General features: G+C 47.2%; 1 protein-coding gene across 1 annotated transcript in view; it reads right to left on the bottom strand.

Moving 5' to 3' along the window:
- The window catches only part of HSD3B7 (hydroxy-delta-5-steroid dehydrogenase, 3 beta- and steroid delta-isomerase 7), a 39364-nt gene extending 21698 nt beyond the window's left edge, over positions 1-17666 (bottom strand). The window contains exons 1-3 of the mRNA XM_077273880.1: positions 17517-17666; positions 3893-4049; positions 1031-1186 (exon numbers count right to left, since the gene is read on the bottom strand). Coding sequence (XP_077129995.1) covers positions 1031-1186; positions 3893-4049 — 313 coding nt within the window. The 5' untranslated portion in view covers positions 17517-17666. The remainder of the gene's footprint in view (positions 1-1030; positions 1187-3892; positions 4050-17516) is intronic.
- Positions 17667-19010: the final 1344 nt, after the last annotated feature.

The raw sequence follows: 19010 nt of genomic DNA, 5'->3' as shown, positions 1-19010 counted from the left end.
CAGTATTATAGTAGTTATATTCTTGTACATAGGGGCAGTATTATAGTAGTTATATTCTTGTACATAGGGGCAGTATTATAGTAGTTATATTCTTGTACATAGGGGCAGTATTATAGTAGTTATATTCTTGTACATAGGGGCAGTATTATAGTAGTTATATTCTTGTACATAAGGGCAGTATTATAGTAGTTATATTCTTGTACATAGGGGCAGTATTATAGTAGATATATTCTTGTACATAGGGGCGGTATTATAGTAGTTATATTCTTGTACATAGGGGCAGTATTATAGTAGTTATATTCTTGTACATAAGGGCAGTATTATAGTAGTTATATTCTTGTACATAGGGGCAGTATTATAGCAGTTATATTCTTGTACATAGGAGCAGTATTATAGTAGTTATATTCTTGTACATAGGGGCAGTATTATAGTAGTTATATTCTTGTACATAGGAGCAGTATTATAGTAGTTATATTCTTGTACATAGGAGCAGTATTATAGTAGTTATATTCTTGTACATAGGGGCAGTATTATAGTAGTTATATTCTTGTACATAGGGGGCAGTATTATAGTAGTTATATTCTTGTACATAGGAGCAGTATTATAGTAGTTATATTCTTGTACATAGGGGCAGTATTATAGTAGTTATATTCTTGTATATAGGGGCAGTATTATAGTATGGAAAGACAAGGTCCAGCATGTTGAAAATCTTCTAGAAGTCCATTGTTATTAGAACAAGTAGGGATGAGCAGGTTTTATGCTCCGTCTCATTAGTACAGTATGACAATATTTAGCCTGTAGTGACGTGTATGTGAGAATATCTTTATCTCTGCTATAACATTCACTCTGGTGTATACTCTGGATTTGGGGCAGGGGCAGATAATACCGCCGCACACTCCTATAAGGAATCTGAGCTGAACACTTGGGTTTCTTGGATCAGTGACATTCTGGATCTGTTGTGGATATTTTTCCTGGACTCCATTGACACATTGCCCAGTTCACATGGATGTTTTTCATGTTTTTTTCCTACCTGTCACATTGACCTCTGTGATCTTGCTGGCTGGGACACGACCCCACACGTCCACCAGGCTGGCTGTGTGTATGACCACGTGAGCGCCACGGAGGGCGGATTGGACGTGCGCCAGAGACGAGATATCTCCTTGGATCAATCGGACCGTCACGTGGTCTGTGGCAGAAGAGAACAGGAGTCAACTCTTGTATTTCTGATGGTTCACAACATTTAAAGGGGAACGCCACCTCTCTGGTTAGAGCGGGATGCTTCATGAGCCATCACTGAGGCGCGGGGCCGCGTGCAGCAGACATTGTTACAGCGGTGTGAATGCTGCCTGCTATGTGAGGCAGGAGGAGCCCTGTGCTTCCTCCACAGCTGCGTGCACCGATGTGACCACGTCCTGGCTGTAATCACACGCGGCTCCTGGGGAGACGTCGGCGCTGTTTATTCCGCGGTTTTGGCCGCAGAGTCTGGAACATTTGATTCATTTTCTGTTATTTTCTGTCCGTCCTCGAAGATAAAATAAGGAAGAATCCGAATCACGAATACTAAGTCTGCTGCTGCTTAGTCTCACTGCTGAGGCTCTGCCACAGTGTATCAGGCCAGAGAACCCCTCAGCTGCTGAGAGACTGTTACAGTGTATCGCAGGGTTGTGTGGACTGGATACAGTGCGACAAACCCTCAGCTGTGATCAGTATTGGGTTTAGAGGGGTTTTCAGTCTCTGGATGTAAATGAGAATGTTCGGACTCACTGACAGCAAACAGAGGCTAAAAAAGCGAGGAAAAAACAAGTTTAGAATAATCACTTACAATCTGAATGGAGACGTATTGCTAGTGACATTGTGTGCAGCAGTGATAATGTGGCAGCAGAAGTGACCGCAGCTCTGGCTGGGACTGGAGGATAAGACACGATAAGGCTGCAGCTCTGGCTGTGACTGGAGGATAAGACATGTGGCTGCAGCTCTGGCTGTGACTGGAGGATAAGACATGTGGCTGCAGCTCTGGCTGTGACTGGAGGATAAGACATGTGGCTGCAGCTCTGGCTGTGACTGGAGGATAAGACATGTGGCTGCAGCTCTGGCTGTGACTGGAGGATAAGACATGTGGCTGCAGCTCTGGCTGTCACTGGAGTATGACGATGGTGATGGCCGGCGATGCTGCGGTGGTACAGGACACAGGCGGACTCGGTGGGTCGTGGTTGTATTTCGGGACATCTCAGTGTTCCCTCCCTTGTGCTTGGTCCCTACCCGGCACTTGTGAGATTTGGGGACTTTCTGGAAGGAGGAATTTATCAGTAATGAGATGATGACGACCTCAATTGTCGCAGCCTGATCGGGGGGGGAACATGAAGCCCGTAGGCCCCAATGCAAAACATCCTACACAGTCCAGACCTCCTGGGTCACAGCTCACCTTCTACTCCACCTCCTACCACACGTCCTACTCCACGTCCTACTCCACGTCCTACCACACGTTCCACTCCACGTCCTACTCCACCTCCTACCACACGTTCCACTCCACCTCCTACCACACGTTCCACTCCACGTCCTACTCCACGTCCTACCACACGTTCCACTCCACGTCCTACTCCACGCCCTACCACACGTTCCACTCCACCTCCTACTCCACGCCCTACCACACGTTCCACTCCACGTCCTACTCCACGTCCTACCACACGTTCCACTCCACCTCCTACTCCACGCCCTACCACACGTTCCACTCCACATCCTACTCCACGCCCTACCACACGTTCCACTCCACATCCTACTCCACGCCCTACCACACGTTCCACTCCACGTCCTACTCCACCTCCTACCACACGTTCCACTCCACGTCCTACTCCACGCCCTACCACACGTTCCACTCCACGTCCTACTCCACCTCCTACCACACGTTCCACTCCACGTCCTACTCCACCTCCTACCACACGTTCCACTCCACGCCCTACTCCACGCCCTACCACACGTCCCACTCCATGTCCTAGCCTCCGTCCTCACTTTGATTTGTTGGAGAAGACTAACTTGGAGCAGAAGGTGTGGGCTGCAGTAACCTGGGGAAGATAACCTCCTCCTTCCACCATCAAATTACAGCTGCAGTCGGTAATAAAATGTCAACAGTTATAGCCTTTGTTTCCATTGTCATTATATAAATAAAGTTTATTGAAGCTAGTCGAGAATTTGTTCATACAGAAAAGTCCACAGGAACCAATCAGATTCCAGCTTCCATTCCATCTAGAACAGGTTTAAAAGTGAAAGCTGAACTCTGATTGGTTGCTATGGAGGGTCATAGTTTGTTCTTCAAAGAAACTTTATTTAGCACAGTCCTGGAGGACACATTGTACATAAGTGACAAATATTTATATATAAACTAGACTGTGGCCCGATTCTAACACATCGGGTATTCTAGAATATGCATGTCCCCGCAGTATATGGACAATGATGATTCCAGAATTCGCGGCAGACTGTGCCCGTCGCTGATTGGTCGAGGCAACCTTTATGACATCATCGTCGCCATGGCAACCATTATGACATCTACGTCGATACTGTGCCCTTTGCTGATTGGTCGAGGCCTGGCGGCCTCGACCAATCAGACGCGGGATTTCCATTATGACATCATCGTCGCCATGCTGTGCCCGTCGCTGATTGGTCGAGGCCTGGCGGGATTTCCAGGACAGACAGACAGACAGACAGACGGAAAAACCCTTAGACAATTATATATATAGATATACATATAGCATTATATCCGTTTCGGTGGCCAGCCCATCCGTGTAGAAGCCATAAATGAACCCTGCATAAGAGTCATGTCTGCAGTACAGGAGCCCGGGAAAGTTGGGTGACGGCCTTTACTGCTGGGTGTGTAGATAAGGCGCAGCTCTCGGCTCACCGTTACTGAGCGTCCGCAGCTTCTCGTCCAGGTGCAGGTCACATACTCTGATCTCCGACACGTTCCTGGAGCGCTCCGCCAACATCCGCACCAGGTGGGACCCCAGGAAGCCGCAGCCCCCGGTGACCACATACACCTGACCCCGCTCAGCCGGCATCTGGGGGCGAGAGATGAGATACAGGAGTCAGCGGGTACCACAGCCCCAACATGTGCTGCTGAGCCGTGTATCTAATCCTATCCTGTGTGATACTGTCTGCTTAGTCGTGTATCTAATCCTATCCTGTGTGATACTGACTGCTGAGCCGTGTATCTAATCCTCTCCTGTGTGATACTGACTGCTGAGCCGTGTATCTAATCCTCTCCTGTGTGATACTGACTGCTGAGCCGTGTATCTAATCCTCTCCTGTGTGATACTGACTGCTGAGCCGTGTATCTAATCCTCTCCTGTGTGATACTGACTGCTGAGCCGTGTATCTAATCCTATCCTGTGTGATACTGACTGCTGAGCCGTGTATCTAATCCTCTCCTGTGTGATACTGACTGCTGAGCCGTGTATCTAATCCTCTCCTGTGTGATACTGACTGCTGAGCCGTGTATCTAATCCTCTCCTGTGTGATACTGACTGCTGAGCCGTGTATCTAATCCTATCCTGTGTGATACTGTGTGCTGAGCAGTGTATCTAATCCTCTCCTGTGTGATACTGACTGCTGAGCTGTGTATCTAATCCTATCCTGTGTGATACTGTCTGCTGAGCCGTGTATCTAATCCTCTCCTGTGTGATACTGACTGCTGAGCCGTGTATCTAATCCTCTCCTGTGTGATACTGACTGCTGAGCCGTGTATCTAATCCTATCCTGTGTGATACTGACTGCTGAGCCGTGTATCTAATCCTCTCCTGTGTGATACTGACTGCTGAGCCGTGTATCTAATCCTCTCCTGTGTGATACTGACTGCTGAGCCGTGTATCTAATCCTCTCCTGTGTGATACTGACTGCTGAGCCGTGTATCTAATCCTCTCCTGTGTGATACTGTGTGCTGAGCCGTGTATCTAATCCTATCCTGTGTGATACTGACTGCTGAGCTGTGTATCTAATCCTATCCTGTGTGATACTGTCTGCTGAGCTGTGTATCTAATCCTCTCCTGTGTGATACTGTCTGCTGAGCCGTGTATCTAATCCCATCTATGTGATACTGTCTGCTGAGCCTTGTATCTAATCCTCTCCTGTGTGATACTGACTGCTGAGCCGTGTATCTAATCCTCTCCTGTGTGATACTGTCTGCTGAGCCGTGTATCTAATCCCATCTATGTGATACTGTCTGCTGAGCCTTGTATCTAATCCTCTCCTGTGTGATACTGACTGCTGAGCTGTGTATCTAATCCTCTCCTGTGTGATACTGTCTGCTGAGCCGTGTATCTAATCCTATCCTGTGTGATACTGACTGCTGAGCCGTGTATCTAATCCTCTCCTGTGTGATACTGACTGCTGAGCCGTGTATCTAATCCTCTCCTGTGTGATACTGTCTGCTGAGCCGTGTATCTAATCCTCTCCTGTGTGATACTGACTGCTGAGCCGTGTATCTAATCCTCTCCTGTGTGATACTGACTGCTGAGCCGTGTATCTAATCCTATCCTGTGTGATACTGACTGCTGAGCCGTGTATCTAATCCTCTCCTGTGTGATACTGACTGCTGAGCCGTGTATCTAATCCTCTCCTGTGTGATACTGTCTGCTGAGCCGTGTATCTAATCCTCTCCTGTGTGATACTGACTGCTGAGCCGTGTATCTAATCCTCTCCTGTGTGATACTGACTGCTGAGCCGTGTATCTAATCCTCTCCTGTGTGATACTGACTGCTGAGCCGTGTATCTAATCCTCTCCTGTGTGATACTGACTGCTGAGCCGTGTATCTAATCCTCTCCTGTGTGATACTGACTGCTGAGCCGTGTATCTAATCCTATCCTGTGTGATACTGACTGCTGAGCTGTGTATCTAATCCTCTCCTGTGTGATACTGACTGCTGAGCCGTGTATCTAATCCTCTCCTGTGTGATACTGACTGCTGAGCTGTGTATCTAATCCTCTCCTGTGTGATACTGTCTGCTGAGCCGTGTATCTAATCCTCTCCTGTGTGATACTGACTGCTGAGCCGTGTATCTAATCCTCTCCTGTGTGATACTGACTGCTGAGCCGTGTATCTAATCCTCTCCTGTGTGATACTGTCTGCTGAGCCGTGTATCTAATCCTCTCCTGTGTGATACTGACTGCTGAGCCGTGTATCTAATCCTCTCCTGTGTGATACTGTCTGCTGAGCCGTGTATCTAATCCTCTCCTGTGTGATACTGTCTGCTGAGCCGTGTATCTAATCCTCTCCTGTGTGATACTGTCTGCTGAGCCGTGTATCTAATCCTCTCCTGTGTGATACTGACTGCTGAGCCGTGTATCTAATCCTATCCTGTGTGATACTGACTGCTGAGCCGTGTATCTAATCCTCTCCTGTGTGATACTGACTGCTGAGCTGTGTATCTAATCCTATCCTGTGTGATACTGTCTGCTGAGCTGTGTATCTAATCCTCTCCTGTGTGATACTGACTGCTGAGCTGTGTATCTAATCCTCTCCTGTGTGATACTGACTGCTGAGCCGTGTATCTAATCCTATCCTGTGTGATACTGACTGCTGTGCCGTGTATCTAATCCTCTCCTGTGTGATACTGACTGCTGAGCCGTGTATCTAATCCTCTCCTGTGTGATACTGACTGCTGAGCCGTGTATCTAATCCTCTCCTGTGTGATACTGTCTGCTGAGCCGTGTATCTAATCCTCTCCTGTGTGATACTGTCTGCTGAGCCGTGTATCTAATCCTCTCCTGTGTGATACTGACTGCTGAGCCGTGTATCTAATCCTCTCCTGTGTGATACTGACTGCTGAGCCGTGTATCTAATCCTCTCCTGTGTGATACTGACTGCTGAGCTGTGTATCTAATCCTCTCCTGTGTGATACTGACTGCTGAGCTGTGTATCTAATCCTATCCTGTGTGATACTGACTGCTGAGCCGTGTATCTAATCCTATCCTGTGTGATACTGTCTGCTGAGCCGTGTATCTAATCCTCTCCTGTGTGATACTGACTGCTGAGCCGTGTATCTAATCCTCTCCTGTGAGATACTGACTGCTGAGCCGTGTATCTAATCCTCTCCTGTGTGATACTGACTGCTGAGCTGTGTATCTAATCCTCTCCTGTGTGATACTGACTGCTGAGCCGTGTATCTAATCCTATCCTGTGTGATACTGTCTGCTGAGCCGTGTATCTAATCCTCTCCTGTGTGATACTGACTGCTGAGCTGTGTATCTAATCCTCTCCTGTGTGATACTGACTGCTGAGCCGTGTATCTAATCCTATCCTGTGTGATACTGTCTGCTGAGCCGTGTATCTAATCCTCTCCTGTGTGATACTGACTGCTGAGCCGTGTATCTAATCCTCTCCTGTGTGATACTGACTGCTGAGCTGTGTATCTAATCCTATCCTGTGTGATACTGACTGCTGAGCCGTGTATCTAATCCTCTCCTGTGTGATACTGACTGCTGAGCCGTGTATCTAATCCTCTCCTGTGTGATACTGTCTGCTGAGCCGTGTATCTAATCCTCTCCTGTGTGATACTGACTGCTGAGCCGTGTATCTAATCCTCTCCTGTGTGATACTGACTGCTGAGCCGTGTATCTAATCCTCTCCTGTGTGATACTGACTGCTGAGCCGTGTATCTAATCCTCTCCTGTGTGATACTGACTGCTGAGCCGTGTATCTAATCCTATCCTGTGTGATACTGACTGCTGAGCCGTGTATCTAATCCTCTCCTGTGTGATACTGACTGCTGAGCCGTGTATCTAATCCTCTCCTGTGTGATACTGACTGCTGAGCCGTGTATCTAATCCTCTCCTGTGTGATACTGACTGCTGAGCCGTGTATCTAATCCTCTCCTGTGTGATACTGACTGCTGAGCAGTGTATCTAATCCTCTCCTGTGTGATACTGACTGCTGAGCCGTGTATCTAATCCTCTCCTGTGTGATACTGTCTGCTGAGCCGTGTATCTAATCCTCTCCTGTGTGATACTGACTGCTGAGCCGTGTATCTAATCCTCTCCTGTGTGATACTGACTGCTGAGCCGTGTATCTAATCCTCTCCTGTGTGATACTGACTGCTGAGTTGTGTATCTAATCCTCTCCTGTGTGATACTGTCTGCTGAGCCGTGTATCTAATCCTCTCCTGTGTGATACTGACTGCTGAGCCGTGTATCTAATCCTCTCCTGTGTGATACTGTCTGCTGAGCCGTGTATCTAATCCTCTCCTGTGTGATACTGACTGCTGAGCCGTGTATCTAATCCTATCCTGTGTGATACTGCCTGCTGAGCCGTGTATCTAATCCTATCCTGTGTGATACTGACTGCTGAGCCGTGTATCTAATCCTATCCTGTGTGATACTGACTGCTGAGCCGTGTATCTAATCCTCTCCTGTGTGATACTGACTGCTGAGCCGTGTATCTAATCCTATCCTGTGTGATACTGACTGCTGAGCCGTGTATCTAATCCTGTCCTGTGTGATACTGTCTGCTGAGCCGTGTATCTAATCCTCTCCTGTGTGATACTGTCTGCTGAGCCGTGTATCTAATCCTCTCCTGTGTGATACTGACTGCTGAGCCGTGTATCTAATCCTATCCTGTGTGATACTGACTGCTGAGCCGTGTATCTAATCCTCTCCTGTGTGATACTGACTGCTGAGCCGTGTATCTAATCCTCTCCTGTGTGATACTGACTGCTGAGCCGTGTATCTAATCCTCTCCTGTGTGATACTGACTGCTGAGCCGTGTATCTAATCCTCTCCTGTGTGATACTGACTGCTGAGCTGTGTATCTAATCCTCTCCTGTGTGATACTGACTGCTGAGCCGTGTATCTAATCCTATCCTGTGTGATACTGACTGCTGAGCCGTGTATCTAATCCTGTCCTGTGTGATACTGACTGCTGAGCTGTGTATCTAATCCTCTCCTGTGTGATACTGTCTGCTGAGCCGTGTATCTAATCCTCTCCTGTGTGATACTGTCTGCTGAGCCGTGTATCTAATCCTCTCCTGTGTGATACTGACTGCTGAGCCGTGTATCTAATCCTCTCCTGTGTGATACTGACTGCTGAGCCGTGTATCTAATCCTCTCCTGTGTGATACTGACTGCTGAGCCGTGTATCTAATCCTCTCCTGTGTGATACTGACTGCTGAGCCGTGTATCTAATCCTCTCCTGTGTGATACTGACTGCTGAGCCATGTATCTAATCCTCTCCTGTGTGATACTGACTGCTGAGCCGTGTATCTAATCCTATCCTGTGATACTGACTGCTGAGCCGTGTATCTAATCCTCTCCTGTGTGATACTGACTGCTGAGCTGTGTATCTAATCCTCTCCTGTGATACTGACTGCTGAGCCGTGTATCTAATCCTCTCCTGTGTGATACTGACTGCTGAGCTGTGTATCTAATCCTATCCTGTGATACTGACTGCTGAGCCGTGTATCTAATCCTCTCCTGTGTGATACTGTCTGCTGAGCCGTGTATCTAATCTAATCCTATCCTGTGTGATACTGACTGCTGAGCCGTGTATCTAATCCTCTCCTGTGTGATACTGACTGCTGAGCCGTGTATCTAATCCTCTCCTGTGTGATACTGACTGCTGAGCCGTGTATCTAATCCTCTCCTGTGTGATACTGACTGCTGAGCCATGTATCTAATCCTCTCCTGTGTGATACTGACTGCTGAGCCGTGTATCTAATCCTCTCCTGTGTGATACTGACTGCTGAGCCGTGTATCTAATCCTCTCCTGTGTGATACTGACTGCTGAGCTGTGTATCTAATCCTATCCTGTGATACTGACTGCTGAGCCGTGTATCTAATCCTCTCCTGTGTGATACTGTCTGCTGAGCCGTGTATCTAATCTAATCCTATCCTGTGTGATACTGACTGCTGAGCCGTGTATCTAATCCTCTCCTGTGTGATACTGACTGCTGAGCTGTGTATCTAATCCTATCCTGTGATACTGACTGCTGAGCCGTGTATCTAATCCTCTCCTGTGTGATACTGACTGCTGAGCTGTGTATCTAATCCTCTCCTGTGTGATACTGACTGCTGAGCCGTGTATCTAATCCTCTCCTGTGTGATACTGTGTGCTGAGCCATGTATCTAATCCTATCCTGTGTGATACTGACTGCTGAGCCGTGTATCTAATCCTCTCCTGTGATACTGACTGCTGAGCCGTGTATCTAATCCTCTCCTGTGTGATACTGTGTGCTGAGCCGTGTATCTAATCCTATCCTGTGTGATACTGACTGCTGAGCCGTGTATCTAATCCTCTCCTGTGTGATACTGACTGCTGAGCTGTGTATCTAATCCTCACCTGTGTGATACTGACTGCTGAGCCGTGTATCTAATCCTCTCCTGTGTGATACTGACTGCTGAGCCGTGTATCTAATCCTCTCCTGTGTGATACTGACTGCTGAGTCGTGTATCTAATCCTCTCCTGTGTGATACTGACTGCTGAGCCGTGTATCTAATGCTCTCCTGTGTGATACTGACTGCTGAGCTGTGTATCTAATCCTATACTGTGTGATACTGACTGCTGAGCCGTGTATCTAATCCTCTCCTGTGTGATACTGACTGCTGAGCTGTGTATCTAATCTTATCCTGTGTGATACTGACTGCTGAGCCGTGTATCTAATCCTCTCCTGTGTGATACTGACTGCTGAGCCGTGTATCTAATCCTCTCCTGTGTAATACTGACTGCTGAGCCGTGTATCTAATCCTATCCTGTGTGATACTGACTGCTGAGCTGTGTATCTAATCCTCTCCTGTGTGATACTGTGTGCTGAGCCGTGTATCTAATCCTCTCCTGTGTGATACTGACTGCTGAGCCGTGTATCTAATCCTCTCCTGTGTGATACTGTCTGCTGAGCCGTGTATCTAATCCTCTCCTGTGTGATACTGACTGCTGAGCCGTGTATCTAATCCTCTCCTGTGTGATACTGACTGCTGAGCTGTATCTAATCCTCTCCTGTGTGATACTGACTGCTGAGCCGTGTATCTAATCCTCTCCTGTGTGATACTGACTGCTGAGCCGTGTATCTAATCCTCTCCTGTGTGATACTGACTGCTGAGCCGTGTATCTAATCCTCTCCTGTGTGATACAGTGGTTGGTCTGCACAGCTGTGGTGTCGGCTCAGTGTGGCGGTGGCTCTGGGGTGTGGGCTCCGGTATGAGCCCCCGCAGCTCGGTATATGAGGGGTCCGCACACTCAGGGGTGTAATGGTCTATGGCTACATGGAAACCATCAACAAGCAGGTGAGCAGCTGGAGATCCCGGCTTCCTATATAAAGGACAGGTTGTATAACACTATGGGGGGCAGCGCCGGCACTTAGGACCCCCTATTATACATGGCCCCCCGGCCCCTCCACATCACCTCCTGGCAGAGGCGGCCTGTGCTGACAACTGTGGTCGGAAGCGGCTGCTGTTTCCTGCCCCTCCCCCTCTCTGACTGTGTTTGGGGGGGTCACGGTGACATGTTTACAGGGGAGCAGGGTCTGCTCTACTTATCTCAGCAGCTCAGGATGGGGTCAGAGTACAGGGTGACAGCGGCACAGTGACCCCGCACACCGTCACCCTGCCCACCCGCATTCTGCTCCCACTGTCACTATCAGGGCTCAGACCCCTGTGTGCGAGGAAACATCCGATAGCGCCCGGACCAATGTTATTCAATGGGTGACGGCTCATCTGCGAGATTTTCCTCAGCTGAAATCGGACTGAGAAATAAATCCCAGCAGGCTGCGTATATCGGCCGAGACTCGGCAATGGGAGGCAAAATATATATATATATTTATTTTACATAGATGGATAGAAGAAAAGCCGGCAATTCATCTGTCACTACAGCAAAGTTACACTGACAGGTTAGAATAGAAATATACACCTAGAATAGATGTACATGTCAGTGACACACATATATATATATATATCATAGAAAGATAGAAGAATAGTCGATAATTAATCTGCCATGTTCTGTAAAATCACTGCTGGAGCCGACAGGACAGAAGAGATGGATCACATACAGTAAATACACATAGAATAGGTAGATATATAGATGTCAGTGACAAAGACAATTAGTACAGTGTGCGTGCAAGTTACTGGACATGTAAAATGAAAAAATGACAAACCAACAATATACCATACCTGTCCAGCATTCAGTCCCAAACCGTAATCCATATCTGGGGTATATACAGTTTACAACCGGGAGCTGTGCTAATTTGACCGGCCCAGTTGTAAACTACTGGGGAATGAATGAGAAGCTGCCGGCGGCAGCATCAGTGACTAGCGGTGCCATCACGGATGCTGCAATGCCTCACAGCCTGAATTGGGATGCCGCTGGAGCGTGGGAAAATGCCATTTCATTTTCCCACGCTCAAGAGTTCACCGCCGGTCAAGACGTGAGTCAGCGCAGCATCAGTGATGGCACCACTAGTCACTGATGCTGCCACCGGCAGCTTCTCATTCATTCCACAGTAGTTTACAGCCAGGCCGTTTGCATTAGCACAGCTCCCGGTTGTAATTTGCATATGTCACGAATCTCACCGTGTTGCCAATATGTCATGGATCCCACCAGGATCCCACCAATCTGTCACGGTTCACGGGGAAGATACCTTTATCATCCCCACCACTCACACCAATTTGTCACGAACCGGGGTAGTTTGGTTGCCCCTGGTTCCTTCTGAAGGGGATTTATCTATATCCCACTTCCCAGTTCTGGTTTGGAACTTGCAGGTCTCTGGTGCCCCCTTACCCTCAGGTCAGTCAGGGTACTGCACCTAAGGTAATTTAGTCGCCAGAAGGGCTGTCGGCTATGTACTGGCTATTGGCCATGCTGCAGTGAGGACAATGTAACTACTCCCACTCAGGCGGGAACAATAATTATCAAAGCCACCGGTTGCTTCAAAGACACCCGATTGCACAGGACAAAGTATGCTGCCACCATTTCCAATTTTACAAGTATTACTGGGTCCAGAGCCAACCTAAATCAGTAGTGTAATTCACATCAGAAGATGTGACAGTTCATTATAGAACAAGAAGAGACAAGCTAATAAATTGTATATTTTACTCCAAAAAAGGTAGGCAGTGTTTACAAAGTATAAAAAGGAAATTATAAAGGAGACAATATCATATATACAATACAGATTACAAATAAAATGGGATTAAAATTGAAAAGAACACCTACAGGTCGTTATGTCATTGTATCATCTTGACTGGCCGTGTGCTGGGGGAAGGGTGAGCATATATCCGGATGCATAGCACCCCTCTGCACAGTAGCAGGACCTCGGACCAAAAACACTGCAAGAACTCTGTCTCACTAAGTCATTCCTAGCCCAAAACCCAGGCACTCCCCCTGTGGTGACATCACTTAGAGGCTGACACCTCCCCTTTACTTAGATTATGAAAACTATTTTTATGCATATCTCGCTGTATGAACCTCGTATAAGAAAGACACAATGACCAGAATGTGCCCCACATCATGGAGATTCATTTAAGTGTACACACGGAGTAATTAACTGAACCGCTTACGAAGAAATCCATGCTTTGCACTCGTTGCGTTTAGCTGCTAGCGCTTTCAGTGAGTGATAGATCTACCGATGGACCTCCGGAATATAAAATTCTTATATCGGTGCCCATATATATCACATTAATAGAATAAAGGATCTCATGCAGTTGGAAAGGGGCTATACCAGTTGGGGCTGGTATTGGTCGGGAGGAGGGAACGAGTGGTTTTAGGGGAATTTATCTGCTGCATCTCAAAGTCATAAACTGCTCACACATTGGTATCAAGTTGCACAGAGTGTCTGCCATAGAGGGGGAGAAAGAGGGGTCAAATCTGCAGCTTGTGTCTGGAAAGCCAAGTAACCTTCTGAAACTAAACTCACAATATGACATTTTTACATTATCGTGACAGCATATACCCCAGATATGGCTTACGGTGTGGGACTGACTGTACGCCTGACAAGTATGGTATATTGTTGGTTTCTTATTTTTTCAGTTATTACAGGAGATAGAGGGCGTCGCATGGATTAGCAGTAACAATAAAATGGTCAAACTGTGTTCAGTGTTTTTTTTCATTAAAATACTTTATTCTGGCTGTGTCTTTATTTAACCCTTTACTGACTATAGGATTAGTAATGGATCCATTACTAAGCCGGGCTTGATGTCACCTTACAATACATAGATGACATCAACCCCACAACTATTACCCCATATGCCACCGCTACAGGGCAAGTGGGAAGAGCAAGGCTAAGTGCCGGAATTGGTGCATCTTATAGATGCGCCTTTTCTGGGGCGGCTGAGTGCTGATATTTTTAGCTAGGGGGGCCAATGTCCATGGTCCCTTCCTAGACTATTAATGTCAGCTCACAGCTGTCTGCATAGCCTTTGCTGGTTATTAATTATGCAGGGAACCCGTCATGATTTTTTTTTTTTTTTTTTTTTTTGGGGGGGGGTCCCCCATTTTAATAGCCAGTAAAGGCTAAGTATACAGCTGTGAGCTGATATTAATAGCCTGGGAAGCTCCATGGGCATTACCTCCTTCCCAGGCTATAAACATCCGCCCCCAGTCATTGGCTTTCCCTCTGCTGGTTTTGAAAATTGTGAGGGAGCCCACAACATTTTTTTCCAATAAATAATCGTTTATTAAATACATGTCCAGTAATTTGCACACACACTGTTCTAATTGTATTGATCACACACATCTATATTTCTACCTATTCTGCATGGGTTTACTGTATGTCATCTATCTCTTCTGTCGGCTCCTGCATTGAATTTGTAGAAGGCAACTAATTAATGGCTAATCTTCTATCTATAGCTCTATGTGTGTCACCGACATATATATATATATATATATATATATATATATATATATATATATATATATATATACACACACACACCTACGTGTATATATCTATTCTATTAAAACCTGTTCTATACTGTATTATACGCGGCAGATAATTTGCTGGCTTTTAATCTATCTATAACTTTTTGGTTTTAAAATGATGTGTACAGTTGTGTATTACAATGCGATTTTAACATGATCTTTTACATACGGAGAACTGCTCTATATACAGTCATGGCCAATAGTATTCACACCCCTGCAATTCTGTCAGGTAATACTCAGTTTCTTCCTGAAAATGATTGCAAACACAAATTCTTTGTTATTATTATCTTCATTTAATTTGTCTTAAATGAAAAAAAGAATTGTCCTAAAGCCAAACTGGATATAATTTCACACCAAACATTAAAAAGGGGGTGGACAAAAGTATTGGCACTGTTGGAAAAATCATGTGATGCTTCTCTAATTAGTGTAATTAACAGCCCCTGTAACTTCCCTGTGGCACCTAACAGGTGTTGGCAATAACTAAATCACACTTGCAGCCAGTTGACGTGGATTAAAGTTGACTCAACCTCTGTCCTGTGTCCTTGTGTGCACCACATTGAGCATGGAGAAAAGAAAGAAGACCAAAGAACTGTCTGAGGCCTTGAGAAACCAAATTGTGAGGAAGCATGAGCAATCTCAAGGCTACAAGTCCATCTCCAAAGACCTGAATGTTCCTGTGTCTACCGTGCGCAGCGTCATCAAGAAGTGTAAAGCCCATGGCACTGTGGCTAACCTCCCTAGATGTGGATGGAAAAGAAAAATTGACAAGAGATTTCAACGCAAGATTGTGCGGATGTTGGATAAAGAACCTTGACTAACATCCAAACAAGTTCAAGCTGCCCTGCAGTCCGAGGGTACAACAGTGTCAACCCGTACTATCCGTCGGCGTCTGAATGAAAAGGGACTGTATGGTAGGAGACCCAGGAAGACCCCACTTCTTACCCCGAGACATAAAAAAGCCAGGCAGGAGTTTGCCAAAACTTACCTGAAAAAGCCTAAAACGTTTTGGAAGAATGTTCTCTGGTCAGATGAGACAAAAGTAGAGCTTTTTGGGCAAAGGCATCAACATAGAGTTTACAGGAGAAAAAAAGAGGCATTCAAAGAAAAGAACACGGTCCCTACAGTCAAACATGGCGGAGGTTCCCTGATGTTTTGGGGTTGCTTTGCTGCCTCTGGCACTGGACTGCTTGACCGTGTGCATGGCATTATGAAGTCTGAAGACTACCAACAAATTTTGCAGCATAATCTAGGGCCCAGTGTGAGAAAGCTGGGTCTCCCTCAGAGGTCATGGGTCTTCCAGCAGGACAATGACCCAAAACACACTTCAAAAAGCACTAGAAAATGGTTTGAGAGAAAGCACTGGAGACTTCTAAGGTGGCCATCAATGAGTCCAGACCTGAATCCCATAGAACACCTGTGGAGAGATCTAAAAATGGCAGTTTGGAGAAGGCACCCTTCAAATATCAGGGACCTGGAGCAGTTTGCCAAAGAAGAATGGTCTAAAATTCCAGCAGAGCATTGTAAGAAACTCACTGATGGTTACCGGAAGCGGTTGGTCGCAGTTATTATGGCTAAAGGTTGTGCAACCAAGTATTAGGCTGAGGGTGCCAATACTTTTGTCTGGCCCATTTTTGGAGTTTTGTGTGAAATGATCAATGTTTTGCTTTTTGCTTCATTCTCTTTTGTGTTTTTTCATTTAAGACAAATTAAATGAAGATTATAATACCAAAGAATTTGTGTTTGCAATCATTTTCAGGAAGAAACTGAGTATTATCTGACAGAATTGCAGGGGTGTCAATACTTTTGGCCATGACTGTAAAAGCTCATGTTAAAATCGCATTGTACTCGCAGAGCACTCGTCACAGAAATAAATAAATAAATATAACCTGGAGTGGTACTGCCCTGTACCGTATAGACCGTGCCGGTGTATATACCGCCCTGTACCGTATAGACCGTGCCGGTGTATATACCGCCCTGTGTGTGGAGCGTCAGCTCTGCGGTCCGGGCTGTACGGTGTGTGTGGAGCGTCAGCTCTGCGGTCCGGGCAGGCGGTGTGTGCGGTCCGGGCTGTACGGTGTGTGTGGAGCGTCAGCTCTGCGGTCCGGGCAGGCGGTGTGTGCGGTCCGGGCTGTACGGTGTGTGTGGAGCGTCAGCTCTGCGGTCCGGGCTGTACGGTGTGTGTGGAGCGTCAGCTCTGCGGTCCGGGCAGGCGGTGTGTGCGGTCCGGGCTGTACGGTGCGTGCGGTCCGGGCTGTACGGTGTGTGTGGAGCGTCAGCTCTGCGGTCCGGGCTGTACGGTGTGTGTGGAGCGTCAGCTCTGCGGTCCGGGCTGTACGGTGTGTGTGGAGCGTCAGCTCTGCGGTCCGGGCTGTACGGTGTGTGTGGAGCGTCAGCTCTGCGGTCCGGGCTGTACGGTGTGTGTGGAGCGTCAGCTCTGCGGTCCGGGCTGTACGGTGCGTGCGGTCCGGGCTGTACGGTGTGTGTGGAGCGTCAGCTCTGCGGTCCGGGCTGTACGGTGTGTGTGGAGCGTCAGCTCTGCGGTCCGGGCTGTACGGTGTGTGTGTGTGGAGCGTCAGCTCTGCGGTGCAGGACAGTATGTGACCCCCCACCCGTGGCCCCGCTGGCTTCTTACCTTCCTGCTCCGCTGCTGCTGCCCTCCTCACTGAGTCTCTGCTGCACGGTGCCTACTATAGAGGACAGAGGGTGGAGAGAGTGATGGAGGCGGAGGGAGCTGTTAACCCTTCCACGTTGCCCGGTGTCGTGTCCTCTCCGCATAGCTCCCTGCTGCTGTCACCAATATTACACCTGCCACGGCCGCCATTTCTGTTTTGATTTCTTTGTTGCACATAGCAACCAATCAGGAATCCGCTTTCATTTTGTTAGCCGCTCTGGATAAATAGTAGCTGTGCTCTGATTGGTTGCTATGGGCAACAAAGACAGTTTTGATAAATGAGGCCTAATGAGCCGAGTGAGCGGGCCCTCACACCGGGGCCTGAAGTGACTGCTGCGTGCCATAGAAACTCTCCCCTGCACTGCGCCGTACCGTACAGAACATGCTGCTACAGTGCTTTGTATAAGTCTTCACACCCTGTGAACTTTTCCACATTTATTCATGTTACACCCACAAGCTGAAATGTATTTTATGTGAAACCAACTCAGAATAACAAGTATTTGTGACGTGTAGAGGAAATTAGATATTTTCTAAATATTTTACAAATATAAATCTGACAATTGTTCTGTTCGTTAATATTCAGCCCCCTGTAGTCTGATGCCCCTAAATAACATCCTGTGTGACCAATCACCTCCAGAAGTCACATAATAAGTACATTGTGTCCTCCTGGGTGTGACTTATTCTCAGTATAACTACAGATGTTCTGTGAAGGCCTCAGAGGTTTGTGTGGGAACATTACGGGTCAACCGGCATCATGAAAACCAAGGAGCTCACCAGACAGGTCAAGGATAAAGGTGTGGAAATGAAGAAAGTAGGGATAGGTTATAAAACAAATAGCCCAAGCTCTGTACATCACAGAGAGCACTATTCAATCCATCATCCAAACATGTAAGGAGCATGGACCTACTGTAAACCTACCGAGACATGGCCGTCCGCCACCTGACATCCCAATCAAGGAAATCACTAGAGAAGCAGCCGAGAGGCCCATGGTCACTGGAGGAGCTGCAGATCCACAGCTCGGGAGGAGAATCTGTCCACAGGACGACTATTAGTCGTATAGTCCACAAATCTGGCCTTTAGCGAAGAGCGGCAAGTTGAAAGACATTTGTGAAAGCCATAAGAAGTCCTGTTTGCTGTTTTCAAAAAGCCATATAGGGGACACAGCGAGGCTCTGGTCAGATCAGACCATAGGAGGACATTTGGGCTAAAAACAAAACGCTAAGTGTCATGGAAAACTAACACTGCACATCACCCTGAAAACACCATCCACACTGTCAAACATGGTGATAGCAGCATCCTGCTGTGGAGGGGCTTTTCTTCAGCAGGGGCAGGGAAGCTGGTCAGAGTCTGATGTAACATATCAATGCATAATCCACAGCCAGACACCATCATGGCAAGAGAGAGACACTTCATACAAGATAACAGGTTTGTCGCATCGGCTTACTGACAGTTTGC

This window comes from Ranitomeya variabilis, chromosome 7 (genome assembly GCF_051348905.1).
Source record: "Ranitomeya variabilis isolate aRanVar5 chromosome 7, aRanVar5.hap1, whole genome shotgun sequence".
Classification (NCBI taxonomy): Eukaryota; Metazoa; Chordata; class Amphibia; order Anura; family Dendrobatidae; genus Ranitomeya; species Ranitomeya variabilis.
The sequence above is the reverse complement of the archived record's forward strand: the minus strand, read 5'-3'. Positions and strand labels throughout refer to the sequence as shown.